We start from the raw sequence: 13518 nt of genomic DNA, 5'->3' as shown, positions 1-13518 counted from the left end.
TAGCTATCTGTTACCTCAGCCATAGTTGAGACCACGTGACTTTTTCGAACACCACGCGACTCCAATTTCTTCGCGGTCACAATCAGCACTCCATCCTTCAGAGATCCTGATGATCGTTTCGTAGATCGAATCCAGTTATAGAAGACTACACGCAACTCTCATTAACTCGTAGATATTCGTTTCTTTTTTATCTACCAGGGCGCTCTTTCCAACACTGCAGTGGCTAAACTGAAGCGCTCGTATCGCCTACACTCTGCCATTCGGTCGTTCGTCATCCCCCCCCCCGGACGACTGAATCTTTGACTTGATTCCACAACCCCTGCAACACAAACAATCGAACAACATTTGGATCCCGCTTAGTATCGAGTTATAATGTCTACAGAGAAAGAGGTACTTACGGTACTCAAGGCTGCGCAGACTGGTCAAGCCGGGAGCAGCGCAGGGTCTGACCAAAATATGGGAAAAATCTGGTTTTATCTCAAAGATCAGAGGCTTAAACACTGGTACTGTACGCGAGCCTCAGAGACGGTCCGAGAAAGTGCAATTTTCCTTCAACGACTGCATGCCTATAACTCAGCTGCCGTCAAGGAATGGCAATCTATACTTGCCGGTATCATCCATGGATGCTGGGAGTGCATGCAGGCATACCAGGCATCTAAACGACGATCGCGCGAGGTGTACGTATTATATATAGTCCTTCTAAGGAGAATACTTATGGCGTTCTCGTAGATATCTCGTGACATTTGGGGAGAAAATGTTGGACAACTTTTTCGATGCCGTAGACAAGTGGGAGATGGAAGTTATTATCCAAGGATTGAAGAATGAAGGACTCTCCCCTGCGGACATCCAAGATCTGAACATGATCCCCGAGGGAATTTTATTCCACATATTTGCGAATCCGTCCTTGTGTGCCAATAGCTCGTTGCTCGCACCTATGGTTGCTAGAAACACCGGGAAAGATATTACAGGACTCTCTGGAAAGATCGTTCCGGCTGGGTTTATTGTACTCTCAGTTAATGACGATGAACGAGTTCGGAACTGGGCCAAAAATCAACTGACATTATTCAAGGTCGATGTAGTTCTATCAGATTTCCATCTGTATTACTCGCCGATCTTCGAGGTCCTCCTCGGTCACCTTGGGGATCGGGACTCGGGGGAATTACCTTCTGCTTTTGGAACAATCACACGAGGCATTTCGATATGTGGCGATCTTACACGTGCAATGAGTATATTCCCTAGCAATTTGCTTTTAAATGGAATTCCTGGAAAGGTGGTGGTTGCAGCCTTCAAGGAGACGGTCAAATGGGCAGGAAACGTCGAAGAGTGTGAGTGCGTGTTTTTAATTTGAATCCGTAAGCTGATTTGATGAGTAGTACATGCTGGCGTTCTCAAATTTATCGGATACTTTCTCAGTGTTTTTGCTTCTGAAATTTGGGCCAACACATCCACTACCTACCCCGAAACTATTTTCAAGAATATCACTAACAATGGACGGCTGGCAAGATTGATATGTTCGGATACCACAGCTAATTCGAGTAGCCGAGATTCACTCTCTTGGATCCAGGATTTGTTGTTCGCAATCTGGAGTCGCCCCCAATCGAGAGGTCTATTGGAATCAGTGTTTGCCTACTTGGCGAGTCTGGTATCCAATTCTAACCTTGCGAACCGTGCTCGAACTCTTGCTATGGACGTGTTGCGGGATGTGAGTTTCAGGCCTCAACGCCTCGTGCAATCCTGACCGCACACCAGGGATTCATTATGCTATATAATACGCCCTCCAAATCTGGCCAGTCGCACAATGTTCAACTCACTGCTCTACGAGAATCAATTCTTCATCATAAAGCACCAATAGTTCAGGCAGCATTCCAGAACTCAGTCCCCACCTTACGCGACAGTTCTCGATCACTCCTGGAGAACATTTTCCAATGCGATTTGACCGAGCTAAACCAGCTCCGGTTCAAGCTCGCCGAAGCTCGTGCCAAAGCGCTCAAGAAATCAGCGTTTATAGATGTACTCAAGGAGCCTTCAGAATTCAGCCTACTTTGGAAAGAAGCTGTCGAACTGGCTGACCCGTCCGACGGGTCGAGCGTTGGATTTCTTGCGCGTATCATGGCCAGCTCTGCACACATAGACCTTCCCGTTCACAAATCGTTGGACTTTGGTGCCGATCGGGAGGGCAAGGAGACTGTTTCTAGGCTCCGTTTGTTTCTCAAATCAACGCTTTCTGATTATCGAATGGGGTTTGACACTGTAATGGCTCGGTTCGCACTGGTCTGCGACCCGGACCAAATGGACGACGACATGATGTCCAACGTGATAACTTTACTATTTTCACCCGTCCCAAAGCTTCACAATACTGCACTAGAGATGTTTGGCGATTACGATGGACGAAAGGCCTGTATTCGATTCGCGTTAAAATGTCGACCTCAAGCGACCTTGCGCGGTGTTATGGCATTTGTCGAAGCGTTCAACCGAACTGCTGGAAAACTTATCGAAGCTTGTTCAGCTGCGAAATCACTCGTGCGGTGTTTTGTGGACGTCATTGAGGCATTGTGCGGCCCCGAGCAAGATTCGAGTGCTGGCACTAAAATTGAGGGAGAAGACTTCGACGAGGATTCAGCTGCGGTTGGACTATTGAACGACCCCGATTTTGACGAGGCTGTTCGTCCGATGTTAAAGCCTCTCTGGGCCAATATGTGCAAGGCTCTCGCACTCATCATTTCTATGTGTCCTATCTGGGCGGAATTTTTTAATCCTCAAGACATGGTCGATTGGATGCGCGATGCACTTATATTCGGGCGTCTTATGCGGGCGCATGTAGCATCCTTTCAAGAGAGCCCTACATCACATCCTCAAGAGCCATCGACAACAGGGTTGGAAACTATGCGTAGTGTTCAGGATGAACTTGTTGCCTGGTTCCGACTTACGGACTCTGAGTTGATATATCAAGCATACGAACTAATGATGTCGTTTCTGGAGGGTGGTCTTTGCCCCTCTCCTGTATACCGGGAAAAGCTGGCGCGCCGACTTGATAGAGCAGACACAGATTTACCAAAGCCAAGGATGGAAGCCATGAAGGTTGCGTTGGACCGACTTGCACCACCGGCCGAAAAGCGAAAAGAGCCGGCGAAACTTGGGGACTCCAATCGCTCAGCTCCGCCCACGAAGATAGCGCGTGCCGATGATGTACTCGATATTAGCGACGATGAGCGACCTACCACAAGCAAGCCTCGTCCAACAAAACAATCAGCTTTGGATGCATTTATTCAAAAGGGCTCGTCCTCTGGGTCAAGTAAACCAACTAAGTCCTCTAAGTCTAGTAAACTGAACATCTCGACCATCAAGCCCGCGCAATCCAAAGCTCCAACCAAGCCCAAAGGATCTTCTGGAAATAGCGCCTTGGCGAAAATGCGTGCTGACACTGTGGCGCGACAACAAACTGCAGCTCAACAGGCAAATATCCAAAAGCGCAACTCGGTCAAGACCGCCGCCAAAACCACTGGCATGGTCTCTTCTTCCCCTCCCTCCTCTCGAATACCTTCTTCCCGACCGCCTTCGTCTGCTAGTTCGCGAAATGAGATGGATACCGATTCTTCCTCCTCATCTGATGAAGAAGAAAAGCCAAGCCTGTCCACTCTGGCGCCAACTATTGCTGCCAGGAAACCAGAGCAGCCTAAGCGCACTATGGTCATGATTGAAGGTCCGCCAGCTTTGAGCGCCCAGCAAAAGCGACTACAGGAACTGAAGCGTCAACATGACGAGATGAAAAGACGAACGGCCCGCCTCAAGCCCAACCTCGAAGGCCTTCACGAACAGATTCTGCGCTGGTCAATCGATCACGATGGACCTCAGCCCCTTAGTATTGGCGGTACCGTCCCAAAACCCATTCGTGTTGTGCCCAAGTTCAATTCCAAGAAACAATACTTCGACGTATTTCATCCTCTCTTGATCAACGAATGCTGGAGCCAAATATTACAGTCGAAAGAGGAAGGCCTTAAGGACCCAATCATGTGCTTGATTATGACTCGCAGCTATGTCGACAATTTTACGGACCTCGCGTTCAATATTGTCGAGACGATGCCAGAACGATGGTATTTGGCCGAGACTGATATTGTTATCTTGCGTTCATTGGACGGAGACCGGTCCATCTTAGCCAAAATAACCGGTTTCAAGCGTGGTAGTGCGGCGAACCAGATTGCAACGGGTACAATGAGGCTATCGATGGCTGCAGAGCAACGAGTCAAGGTTCAAGTTCAGGAAAAATGGCACATGTGCAAGATATACAGGTGAGTAACTCCAATCATGTGAACAACACTTACTGATTTTGGTCCCTAGTTTAAGTACAATTAACCGAGAATATGCTGCGTTAACGACAGCCGAATACTATGATTTGATCGACGAAGTCATGTCAGCAACCTCAACCCGGTCTAACCCTCCCTCAGAACTACGCATACAGGAAGCAATGCGTGCACATCGCTTGAATGAGCCTCAAGCTAAAGCAATCTCAGCTTCTTTGAGTACCAAAGGGTTCTCCCTGATTCAAGGGTGGGTTGCCTTCAATATGTTTCGCACACGCTCTTAAAGTGTCATGCTATCACAGGCCTCCAGGAACTGGCAAAACGAGTACAATATGTGGACTTGCTGGCTCCTTCGTTTCCACGGCAAGAGCTGCATTGGCGGCCTCTGGAGAAAAGGAGAAGGAAAAGCGACGACTGCTTATATGCGCTCCTAGTAATGCTGCCATCGACGAAGTAACAAAACGTCTTGCTGATGGGGTGCGGGATAACAATGGGCAGCCCCTTACCCTCAAAGTCGTTCGCGTCGGAACAGAGTCATCCATGAATGTCAGCGTTACGGCGAACTCCCTCGATTCCCTCGTAGATGAGAAGATGGCAGCCATGCCTAAGAGCTCTAATACAAGCGCAACCGATATTGCTGTCCTTCGCCAGGAACTTGGAGACATCAAACAGAAGATCGACGCTAAACGAAATGAACTCGACAACACTCCACCTGGCCAACGTCGCATTACATTGGAAAACGAATTTCGTACCTTGAAAACCCAGAGGACAACCATAACGAGTAAACTAGATTCAGCACGCGATCAACAAAGGAATGCTAGCCGTGTTCTGGACGCTGCTCGCCGAAAGTTCCGACACGAAGTCCTTACCGAGGCTGATGTGATCTGTAGTACATTGTCCGGAGCGGGCCACGAAGTACTAGAACCTTTCGAATTTGAGACGGTCGTTATCGACGAAGCCGCGCAGGCTATTGAAATCGCGACTTTGATTCCCCTAAGGTATGGCTGCAAGACCTGCATCTTGGTCGGGGATCCACAGCAACTTCCTCCAACTGTGATTTCGCAACTGGCCAGCGGTCTGGATTATAATCAAAGTTTATTCGTTCGATTGCAGAAACAAAACCCGGATTCTGTTCATCTTCTCAGGTAAGCAGCGGGCATTCGGCGGGGGTGAGCGCTAATCCTCACGATAATTTAGTATCCAATACCGTATGCACCCTACCATCAGCGCCGTACCAAGTCGGTTGTTCTACAACGGGCGTCTCCAAGATGGTCCAGACATGGATCAACGAACAAAACAAGTCTGGCATACATCTTCACTATTTGGCCCGTACCAATTCTTTGACATTGCTCAAGGACGAGAAGAGGCGCAATCAAATCATTCGCAAATCAACCGTGGAGAAGCTGATGCTGCAGTGACATTGTACGGCCGGCTAACTCGAGAATTCCGGACGACCAACTTCGAATACCGTATCGGTATCGTATCTATGTACCGAGGCCAGGTTGCGCACATGAAAAGTCGATTCTCGGCCGCGTACGGTCCGGGGATACTGAAATCAGTCGACTTCAACACTGTTGATGGTTTCCAGGGTCAAGAAAAAGATATCATTATCTTATCTTGCGTTCGTGCGGGCACCAATGTTCAAAGCGTTGGTTTCTTGGCAGACGAGCGACGCATGAACGTAGCACTTACTCGGTCTCGCTCGTCGTTGTTCATTCTTGGGCATGCAGCGACCCTCGAGAGGTGTAATGCGACATGGAAGACTATCGTTGAGGATGCACGGACCCGGGGTTGCCTTCTTAAAGTAAGTCTTACATCTATACACGGTACATTTCAGAGACTAACAAAGTAAATAGTATTCTCCAGATATGCAATCCGCACCAGTGCAGAGAACAAACGTTGATCGACCTATACCCAAGAAAAAACCCAACGACGCCGCGACAAGGGTCAAAGCAGAGGTGAAGACAAATCTGACGAAAGAAACGACTGCAGATGCGACGAGCGAACCTACCACTCCCTTGACCAATATCTCCGGCCTATCTTTGTCCGGTCCCGACGATTCAGAGGCAGCAGCCACCTCCACTGCGGCACCTAAGGCTGTCACCAAACCGGAGGACTTCACCACGCCTGTATCTCTAGCTGTGCCAATGCCTCCAGTAGCCCTGGCCCAACGTACAAAGGACCGGCCCCCACTGGAGCATGGGTTACCACCTAAGCCGGAGCCAACTGTGGCGGCTATGGCATCGTCATCGAATTCCTTACCCTCTAAACCCCAGCCGGCTCGTGCACCACCTAGAAAAAAGGCTGCTGTATCCGCGTTTATTCCCAAGGCTCAGCAAAAGGTGAGTTGTTCATATTTTTACAATGTTCAGCACATACTGAAAGCTGGGTAACACAGAAAACCCAACTCGGAAAACAGTAGACCACTTCGTTCGTTTCTTGCCTACCAATCTGGTTGAACAGCCGAATAATGTATACCTGTATAAATTATCTGGGATCCATTCTACAATAGCCGGACTAATAGAATTTTTTTGGGAACCAATTATGAATCATCGAGGTTGAGTATGAACAAATTCAATATAATTTAAGGAACGAGATAAACAAACAGCGCTTTGTATAGATACAAGTAAATGGCTAGCTGTTGAGTCGTATGTGGCACAAAGCTAATAACCTAGTTATGTGAGCCCGACCCAGACCTTCCGCTCCCAGGCCACTCCACCACATCAAATGCGGGAATACTCTGAACTCTTCCCTCGTCATCCTCGAATTGTAGTTTATATTGGGGCTCTTTCTTGACAGTCTACAGGGTTCCGTGAGCAAGAATTGGCTGTGATTCTAGGTCTACATACCCTTCCGCCTTGCCATGGATCCTTCGGGCCAGCCACAACCACAGCCCGATAAAACGACGTGGTAGACTCGTATATGGCCATCACCTCAGTACCTTTGCTGAACTCGGGATACGAAGAAATGTGAGCAGCAGATCCGACTGGAGCGTCGGGGTCGGGAAGTGGAATCAATGAGCGAATATCCGTCATGAAAGGACTAAGGTGGGAGTTAGTTGTACACCAGGTCCACAAGTATAATAACTCACGGTCCTGGCTCCTCAGTATCGGCATCTTGAATCTCATACCTAAATACGTATGAATAGGAGTGACCTGGCACATTCATGAAACTACGTACATCTGCTTCCCGGATTCCATGAACTGTCTCTTGACCAACCCCAGAATCCATTGTTCAGTTTTAGGAGGGCGAAAGGCGACACGTCGACCTTCACGCAGGGGTATTCCGTTCTTCTCGCGTTCAGTGGAACGGGTAGGCAAGCGTACTGTAATCCGAGGGTGTGAGGACGCAGAAGGATGCGACGAAGGAGCGGGGGAAGGAGAATGTGCATTGAGCGCGGGAGAGGAAAGGCGGATACGTTTTGTTCTTTTTGAATTCTCCCCTGTATGGAGTGTCAGTTGTGCTCCGGGGGATTGTGTTGTATAGTCCAACATACCAGATGGTCCACTATCCGCCGGGCGCCGTAAGGCTATCAAAACAGATAAAAGTTCGAGAGCTTCATCCAGTATCCTGTATACCATGAATTGTTTGAATCTACTACCCAAATTAGTTTATCGTAGTAAACACGCACTTGGTTTCCTTCTCTGCTGCCGCGCGGGTAGACTCTAGTCCTTCGGACAACTTGGCCTTGAGAGTTTTATATTGATCCAGCATTTCGGCAGACTTTATCATGTCCTCGTTAGGAGGAAACTTGCTAATATACCTATTGATCTTTGTGACCTTTTCAACGGTATTATCTTCTGCACGTGCAGTCATGAACTTTTGAAGTTGCGCCTGAGTGCGAGTCCATACTTGGTACTGCTCTATTGAACATTTTTTTAAATTTATTTCTATTGTTTATGTATTTTCAGACTCACCTAGTTGGCTATCACCAGCAGGCGCTCGGTTCGTGCCAGCTCGCCGTCGTTCCATGGTGTGGCTGATCGCAGATCACGTGATGCTCGGGGAGAGCAACATTGCCTCGGCTTGATCGAATTCTAATTGCCCACTGAGTAGCTGAAACTATATTTATCACAGCATTTTGCCCCTGCTCTACGTAAAAAGATACAATGATGGGCGTCAAAAACTTACTTCTTGGCTCGATCCTTTGCAGAAACGTACTTGGGATCAATGAACCCCTCGAATGAATTCAAGCAGAGTCGGATGACCGAGCTAAACCGATCGTTGGGCGTCTGAATGTCGTACCTTTACAAGGAAACATTACCTCAAATGGGCCCGATCTTTGCTCTGTGGAAATAGCATATCCGGCGTATACTGATGCGATCTATCCGCAAGCTAGAGGCCGTAGCTCGGGCATCATTCAAGATACATCACAACTAACCGCGAGGGCAATGTGCAATGGAGTCTTCTAAACAACGCGCTAGAATAAATACAAGCAGAGCATCGAGTTTGTCCCATCATCATTCACCGCGCTATGCTTTCCCGTCTGACCTCTCAAGCCAAAGAGAAAGTTCGATCCAAGGTGCAGAGCCACGTGCGAAAGGGAGAGACCGCCCAATTGCAAGGCTATAAGCAGCCGACCGAGCGTGCAGTACGAACATGCCAACTTCTATTGTGGAGCACTCTCTGATAGTATCGCACAGGGCCTCCTCTGTACCGACGAACTTGAGCTTGCCACAGAACGATGCCGAACCAAGGTTGATGCGATCGCCAAGAGGTGCCGGTAAGTTTACGCATGTAGCGAATAGCAAAGGATACCCGTTAATATTTACTCAAGGGAACGCAATCGCCGCTTCCGTGATATAGAGTTCGACCTCGAGGAAGACCGAGAACGATGTCTACATGGTCTCGATACGCCTGAAGATGGTGGCCACAAACCTGCCGATGTTATGCGCGTAAGCCAGTTGTATGAAAAGGTATAATTTAAACTTCTTCTCTCCCACTCGATGCTCAAGTTCTTTAAGCCTGCGTTTTTCATCGATGGTGCAAACTGTTCCGACATTATGCAAGGCCGCTTGGGCGACTGCTGGTTTTTGAGCGCATTGGCGATTGTCTCTACTGTAGGGGAATTGATTGATAAGATATGCGTTGCGGTAAGTTCGTGAAAACTATACTTAAATTTTACTTAACCCAATCTATATTCAGCGGGATGAAAAAGTTGGGGTGTATGGGTTCATCTTCTTCCGTGACTCTACCTGGGTTGATGTGATCATCGATGATCTACTCTATACTTCGCTTCCGAAATACGACCAACTATCTTCCCCAGAACGCAACCTCTACCACTTCGACCGAGACAAATACAATAGCGCTGCTCGAAAGGGTGGAAAGGGTCTTTACTTTGCCAAAGGTGGGACTGAAAATGAGACATGGGTGTATGTCCTTGTAGTGCATGAATCAGCCAGGCTTTCTAATTTGTTTGCAGTCCACTTATTGAGAAAGCATACGCCAAATTGCACGGCGACTACGCTTCGCTTGACGGAGGATATGCTTCAGAGGCCATCGAGGATCTTACTGGGTACTTACCATTCTGAATTATTGATTTTGCACTTTTTCACCGCGCACGAAACAGGGGTGTGTCAAGTATATTCCACACGCACGATATCCTAGATGAAGACCGGTTCTGGGAGGAGGAGCTTTTGAGGGTCAATCAAGATAGACTATTGGTTGTTTCATCTACAACACGGATGACTCTGGCGAGAGCGAACTGGTGAATGGTGGGGCTGACAAATATTTCCACTAATTATAATATTGATTTGTATGCGCTAGGATTATTCGCCGGTCACGCCTATTCAGTTATCTCCGCTCTTGAAGTCAACGGTACAAGTTTCTTTTCTGTTCTAAAAGCCTTTCTCTTATTAAATTATTACAGGAAAACGTTTCCTCCGTCTTAGGAACCCTTGGGGCAAAGTTGAATGGACAGGGGCATGGTCTGACGGCTCTAAAGAGTGGACAGCGGAATGGCTTGCATTTCTTCCTCAACTCCAGCACAAATTTGGCAACGACGGAGAGTTCTTGATGGAATACAAGGATTTCCTAGCCACTTGGACCATCATCGAGCGCTGTCGGTTATTCAACTCTGACTGGAAGTTGAGTTCGATGTGGATAAACGCGACATCAAGGGGCATCCCATCCGCCCGGAGCTTCGGTGATATTTCATGTGAGTTTCGTAACACTGACTGAGAGGGGATTTGCAGCGCTGATGCCGCATATAGTCACGCTGAATGTGACAGAAAGTTCCCCTGCTGTAATAGTTTTGTCCCAGCTCGATGATCGATATTTCTCGCAAATATCTGGACGCTGGGCTTGGTCGCTTGAGTTTTATGTTTATCGTAAAGGTTGGTAATGCACGATTTTTCTCTTTTCAACTATCTGAGTTTGATAGACTCTCCTTCCACGGAGCCATACGCCATCTCGGAGCACACAATGCTTTGGCGCAGGAATGTTCATGTAGAACTGGGCAAACTTGAAGCTGGCGAGTATGTGGTTCACGTAAGACTGGATCGCGATGTAACTCGTAGCAAAGTAAGTGACTTGTTTTCACCTATGTATGAACCGGCCAACTGAATAATAATATATAGGATGCAATGGAAGAATCTATGAGCAAATGGAACCTACGGAAGCTGAGCCAGGTCCTGACCGAGATGGGGAAGTCCCACTCGGTTGCAGTTAGTGAGTGCAAGCCCAATCTGCAACCCTTTCTCTGGCTAATCACAATCCCTTTTCCTAGACTTTGAGTCGGCGTGAGTTTCCAAGATGTGATTTGTCTTCGCAACTGGCTAAATAGCATATTCCTGAACGTAGAGAACTTCTTCCTGCCCCGACTGACATTTTTGGCGGTCAAGATCTCACGGCAATCGAACTTGCTTTCCATGAAAAGGACCAGGAAGAAGCGGCCAAGAAACGAGCAGCACCCGATTCCGATTCCGATTCCGAGGACTCTGAATCATCGAGCGATGAGGAGTCAGAGTCAGAAGTGGTAGTCACCGATCCCAGTCTTGTTTCAGTTCCAGACTCACCAACGGAACCACCAACCATTGGCGCTACTCCAGAGGATCCCGCGGCAGACTCCGAGAGCGATGATGATACTAAAAGTGAAGCAACCGTCGAAAGCGATACTGCTCCCAAGCAAGGTAAATCTCAAAAGGAAGATGTCCCACCACCGAATTCAGCCATGGGTGTCCCACGCAAGCAGACAACTAAAAAGAAGAAAGGCCCTATTCACGAAACTGTCTCTTGTGATGGCTGTGGAGTATGTAACCCGTGGTTTAATTCTCAGACAAAGAAGTGACAATTCTCTCGAACAGAAATTCCCAATAGTTGGAGCAAGGTACAAGTGCCTGAACTCGAGCTGCCCTAACTACGATCTCTGCTCTAAATGCATGGGTAAAAATGTGCATAACCCAGACCATCAGATGCTTTGCATTCGCACCCCCGAAGATGCAAGCAAACTAGCTCGAAAGGTGACCCTCAAATCGATTATTCTAGGTATATCGGACTGATTCCAGGGATCATAGGATGACGACAGCGATGACGAGGAAGACAACTCTATTACCCTTGGCCTTCGAGTTTACACTCAAGGCGAGGCTCTTACCACTATTGCAGCACAGCTTCGTCACGGTAACCTAGTTGGCTGGCGTCGGAAGGAATAGAACCCGTCTCCTGCGGGGTCAATATGTCCCATGGCTGATGCATTTGTAATTTGTAGATAAAGTAGCGAGTAAATTCTCGGGAATAAATAGTCCGCCCAAGTGTTTGCAACTGATGATAATACTGAATACAGCAAAGTATCACTAATGTGTTTCAACACAGCAAGTTCACAAATGTTGATTTGGAGGCCTCAACTTATAAACAAATGCCTTTGTCTTTGAGATTGTTCTGTGAGAGACAATCGATTCATAGTGCCGTTAGGCTATTCGATAAGTATATATGACGCATTGGATTGACCCACATTCCACCCAATCACACTGCTTTTTGCTATTCCCCATGGCCAACAGGGTCCCCAAGCTCGAAGTACTGGCTGCATCCTGCTCGTAATACGGTACAGAAGCCCGGATTCGACTGGCTCGTCAAACCCGTCCTAGCTCCCCAGGATAGTTGGGGTATCACTGCCAACTCCATCGCGGGAAGCGTCTCGAGGAGCCCCGCAGGGCCATCTGCGTAAATAATTCCTGGAGGTAACCCGCCTGTACATCGAACCAGGGCTTGGTTATCGTTTATCATAAATTGTACTCGGCTCAAGTCTACATCCCGGTAGGAAGGTCTAAAGTCAACAATAGAGAGTGGTAGATCTCTAAGATTTTCCTCGTCATCGATATCTTCGTGGTCCTCGCACCCCCTGCAATCTGAGAACCTTACAATGTATTTCCCTTCTTGGATCTCGCTGCGCATACATACGGCCAGGAGTGGCCGTTCACCCGAGCTCACTCGGTGGCGCGGCATTGGTGGCACCCCAGTGCGGCGTACCTCCGCTACTGCACCCACCCTAGCATGATCCGGCCCCGGTAGTGATATCTCTCTATTCGTCGTATATGCCATTTTCATAATCGTCTCGGCCCAAGACCAAGTTATGAGAGTAGCACTAGTTTGAAAGCTAAGAACAATACGTGTAAATTATAAATAGCTAGCAATATTCTCAAGTAGCCGATTTTAATTATATATAGATAATACCGCATTCCCTTCTTTGAACTAGTGGAGTGATTACTAAAGTGTTTGACAAAGCCCATACTCATCTCACCTGCAGTCCAAATATCCCATGGCTTCCTACAGTCCCAAACTTGCCTGGACGTACTGGCTCCAGCCCAGCCGTGATTCAGTACGGAAGACGAGACTCGACTGGCTCACTGAAGCCATTGAGTTCTCCGAGGACGGTTGGCACATCACTTCCAACTATTAGAGTATATGTCGAATCAGAGAAATCAGGGTTAATATGATTGCTCGAATGACATGGATTGTTAGAGTGTAGCAGAGAAGGAGTGGGTGTTTGGTCTGGCCTGGCTACCTGGGGAGAAAATGAATATCCACGTCTAACTGAGCTACGGACATCATCTTCTATCCTCAATGGTTGCTTGCAGCCGTTCCGCATGCTGCGAGAGTCGAAGTGGACAACAGTGATCAATCCGTCGTCATCATCGCCAATACAATGCACATATCGAGGCCCGGAGATCCCTATCAGTGAAAACGAGTCGATCTGGCCACATTCGCAATTGTCAACAAACCATCG

General features: G+C 48.0%; 4 protein-coding genes across 4 annotated transcripts; 2 read left to right on the top strand and 2 right to left on the bottom strand.

Moving 5' to 3' along the window:
* Nucleotides 1–372: 372 nt before the first annotated feature.
* Nucleotides 373–6720, top strand: RhiXN_09040 (ATP-dependent DNA helicase; the record flags this gene model as incomplete). Its single annotated transcript, XM_043328856.1, has 9 exons — nt 373–677; nt 730–1325; nt 1374–1702; nt 1750–4286; nt 4336–4545; nt 4601–5443; nt 5496–6102; nt 6155–6640; nt 6697–6720. 9 exons carry the CDS (start codon nt 373–375, stop codon nt 6718–6720), a joined length of 5937 nt encoding a protein of 1978 aa, XP_043180302.1.
* Nucleotides 6721–6969: 249 nt separating this feature from the next.
* Nucleotides 6970–8270, bottom strand: RhiXN_09039 (uncharacterized protein; the record flags this gene model as incomplete). Its single annotated transcript, XM_043328855.1, has 7 exons — nt 6970–7098; nt 7148–7340; nt 7390–7428; nt 7479–7740; nt 7795–7868; nt 7930–8161; nt 8216–8270. The coding sequence occupies 7 exons, from the start codon at nt 8268–8270 to the stop codon at nt 6970–6972; spliced, it is 984 nt and encodes a 327-aa protein (XP_043180301.1).
* Nucleotides 8271–8772: 502 nt separating this feature from the next.
* RhiXN_09038 (calpain family cysteine protease) lies at nt 8773–11947 on the top strand (the record flags this gene model as incomplete). The annotated part of the gene is made up of 17 exons (XM_043328854.1): nt 8773–8889; nt 8942–9021; nt 9076–9193; nt 9263–9391; nt 9444–9670; nt 9721–9813; nt 9868–9940; nt 9997–10012; nt 10065–10115; nt 10168–10455; nt 10511–10633; nt 10681–10820; nt 10877–10967; nt 11026–11038; nt 11100–11547; nt 11603–11758; nt 11813–11947. 17 exons carry the CDS (start codon nt 8773–8775, stop codon nt 11945–11947), a joined length of 2298 nt encoding a protein of 765 aa, XP_043180300.1.
* A 325-nt stretch (nt 11948–12272) lies between these two features.
* RhiXN_09037 (F-box-like domain-containing protein) lies at nt 12273–12737 on the bottom strand (the record flags this gene model as incomplete). The annotated part of the gene is made up of 1 exon (XM_043328853.1): nt 12273–12737. The coding sequence occupies one exon, from the start codon at nt 12735–12737 to the stop codon at nt 12273–12275; it is 465 nt and encodes a 154-aa protein (XP_043180299.1).
* Nucleotides 12738–13518: the final 781 nt, after the last annotated feature.

This window comes from Rhizoctonia solani, chromosome 5 (assembly GCF_016906535.1).
Source record: "Rhizoctonia solani chromosome 5, complete sequence".
NCBI classification, from domain to species: Eukaryota; Fungi; Basidiomycota; class Agaricomycetes; order Cantharellales; family Ceratobasidiaceae; genus Rhizoctonia; species Rhizoctonia solani.
Note: the sequence above shows the minus strand (reverse complement) of the source record. Positions and strands in the feature narration are given on the sequence as shown.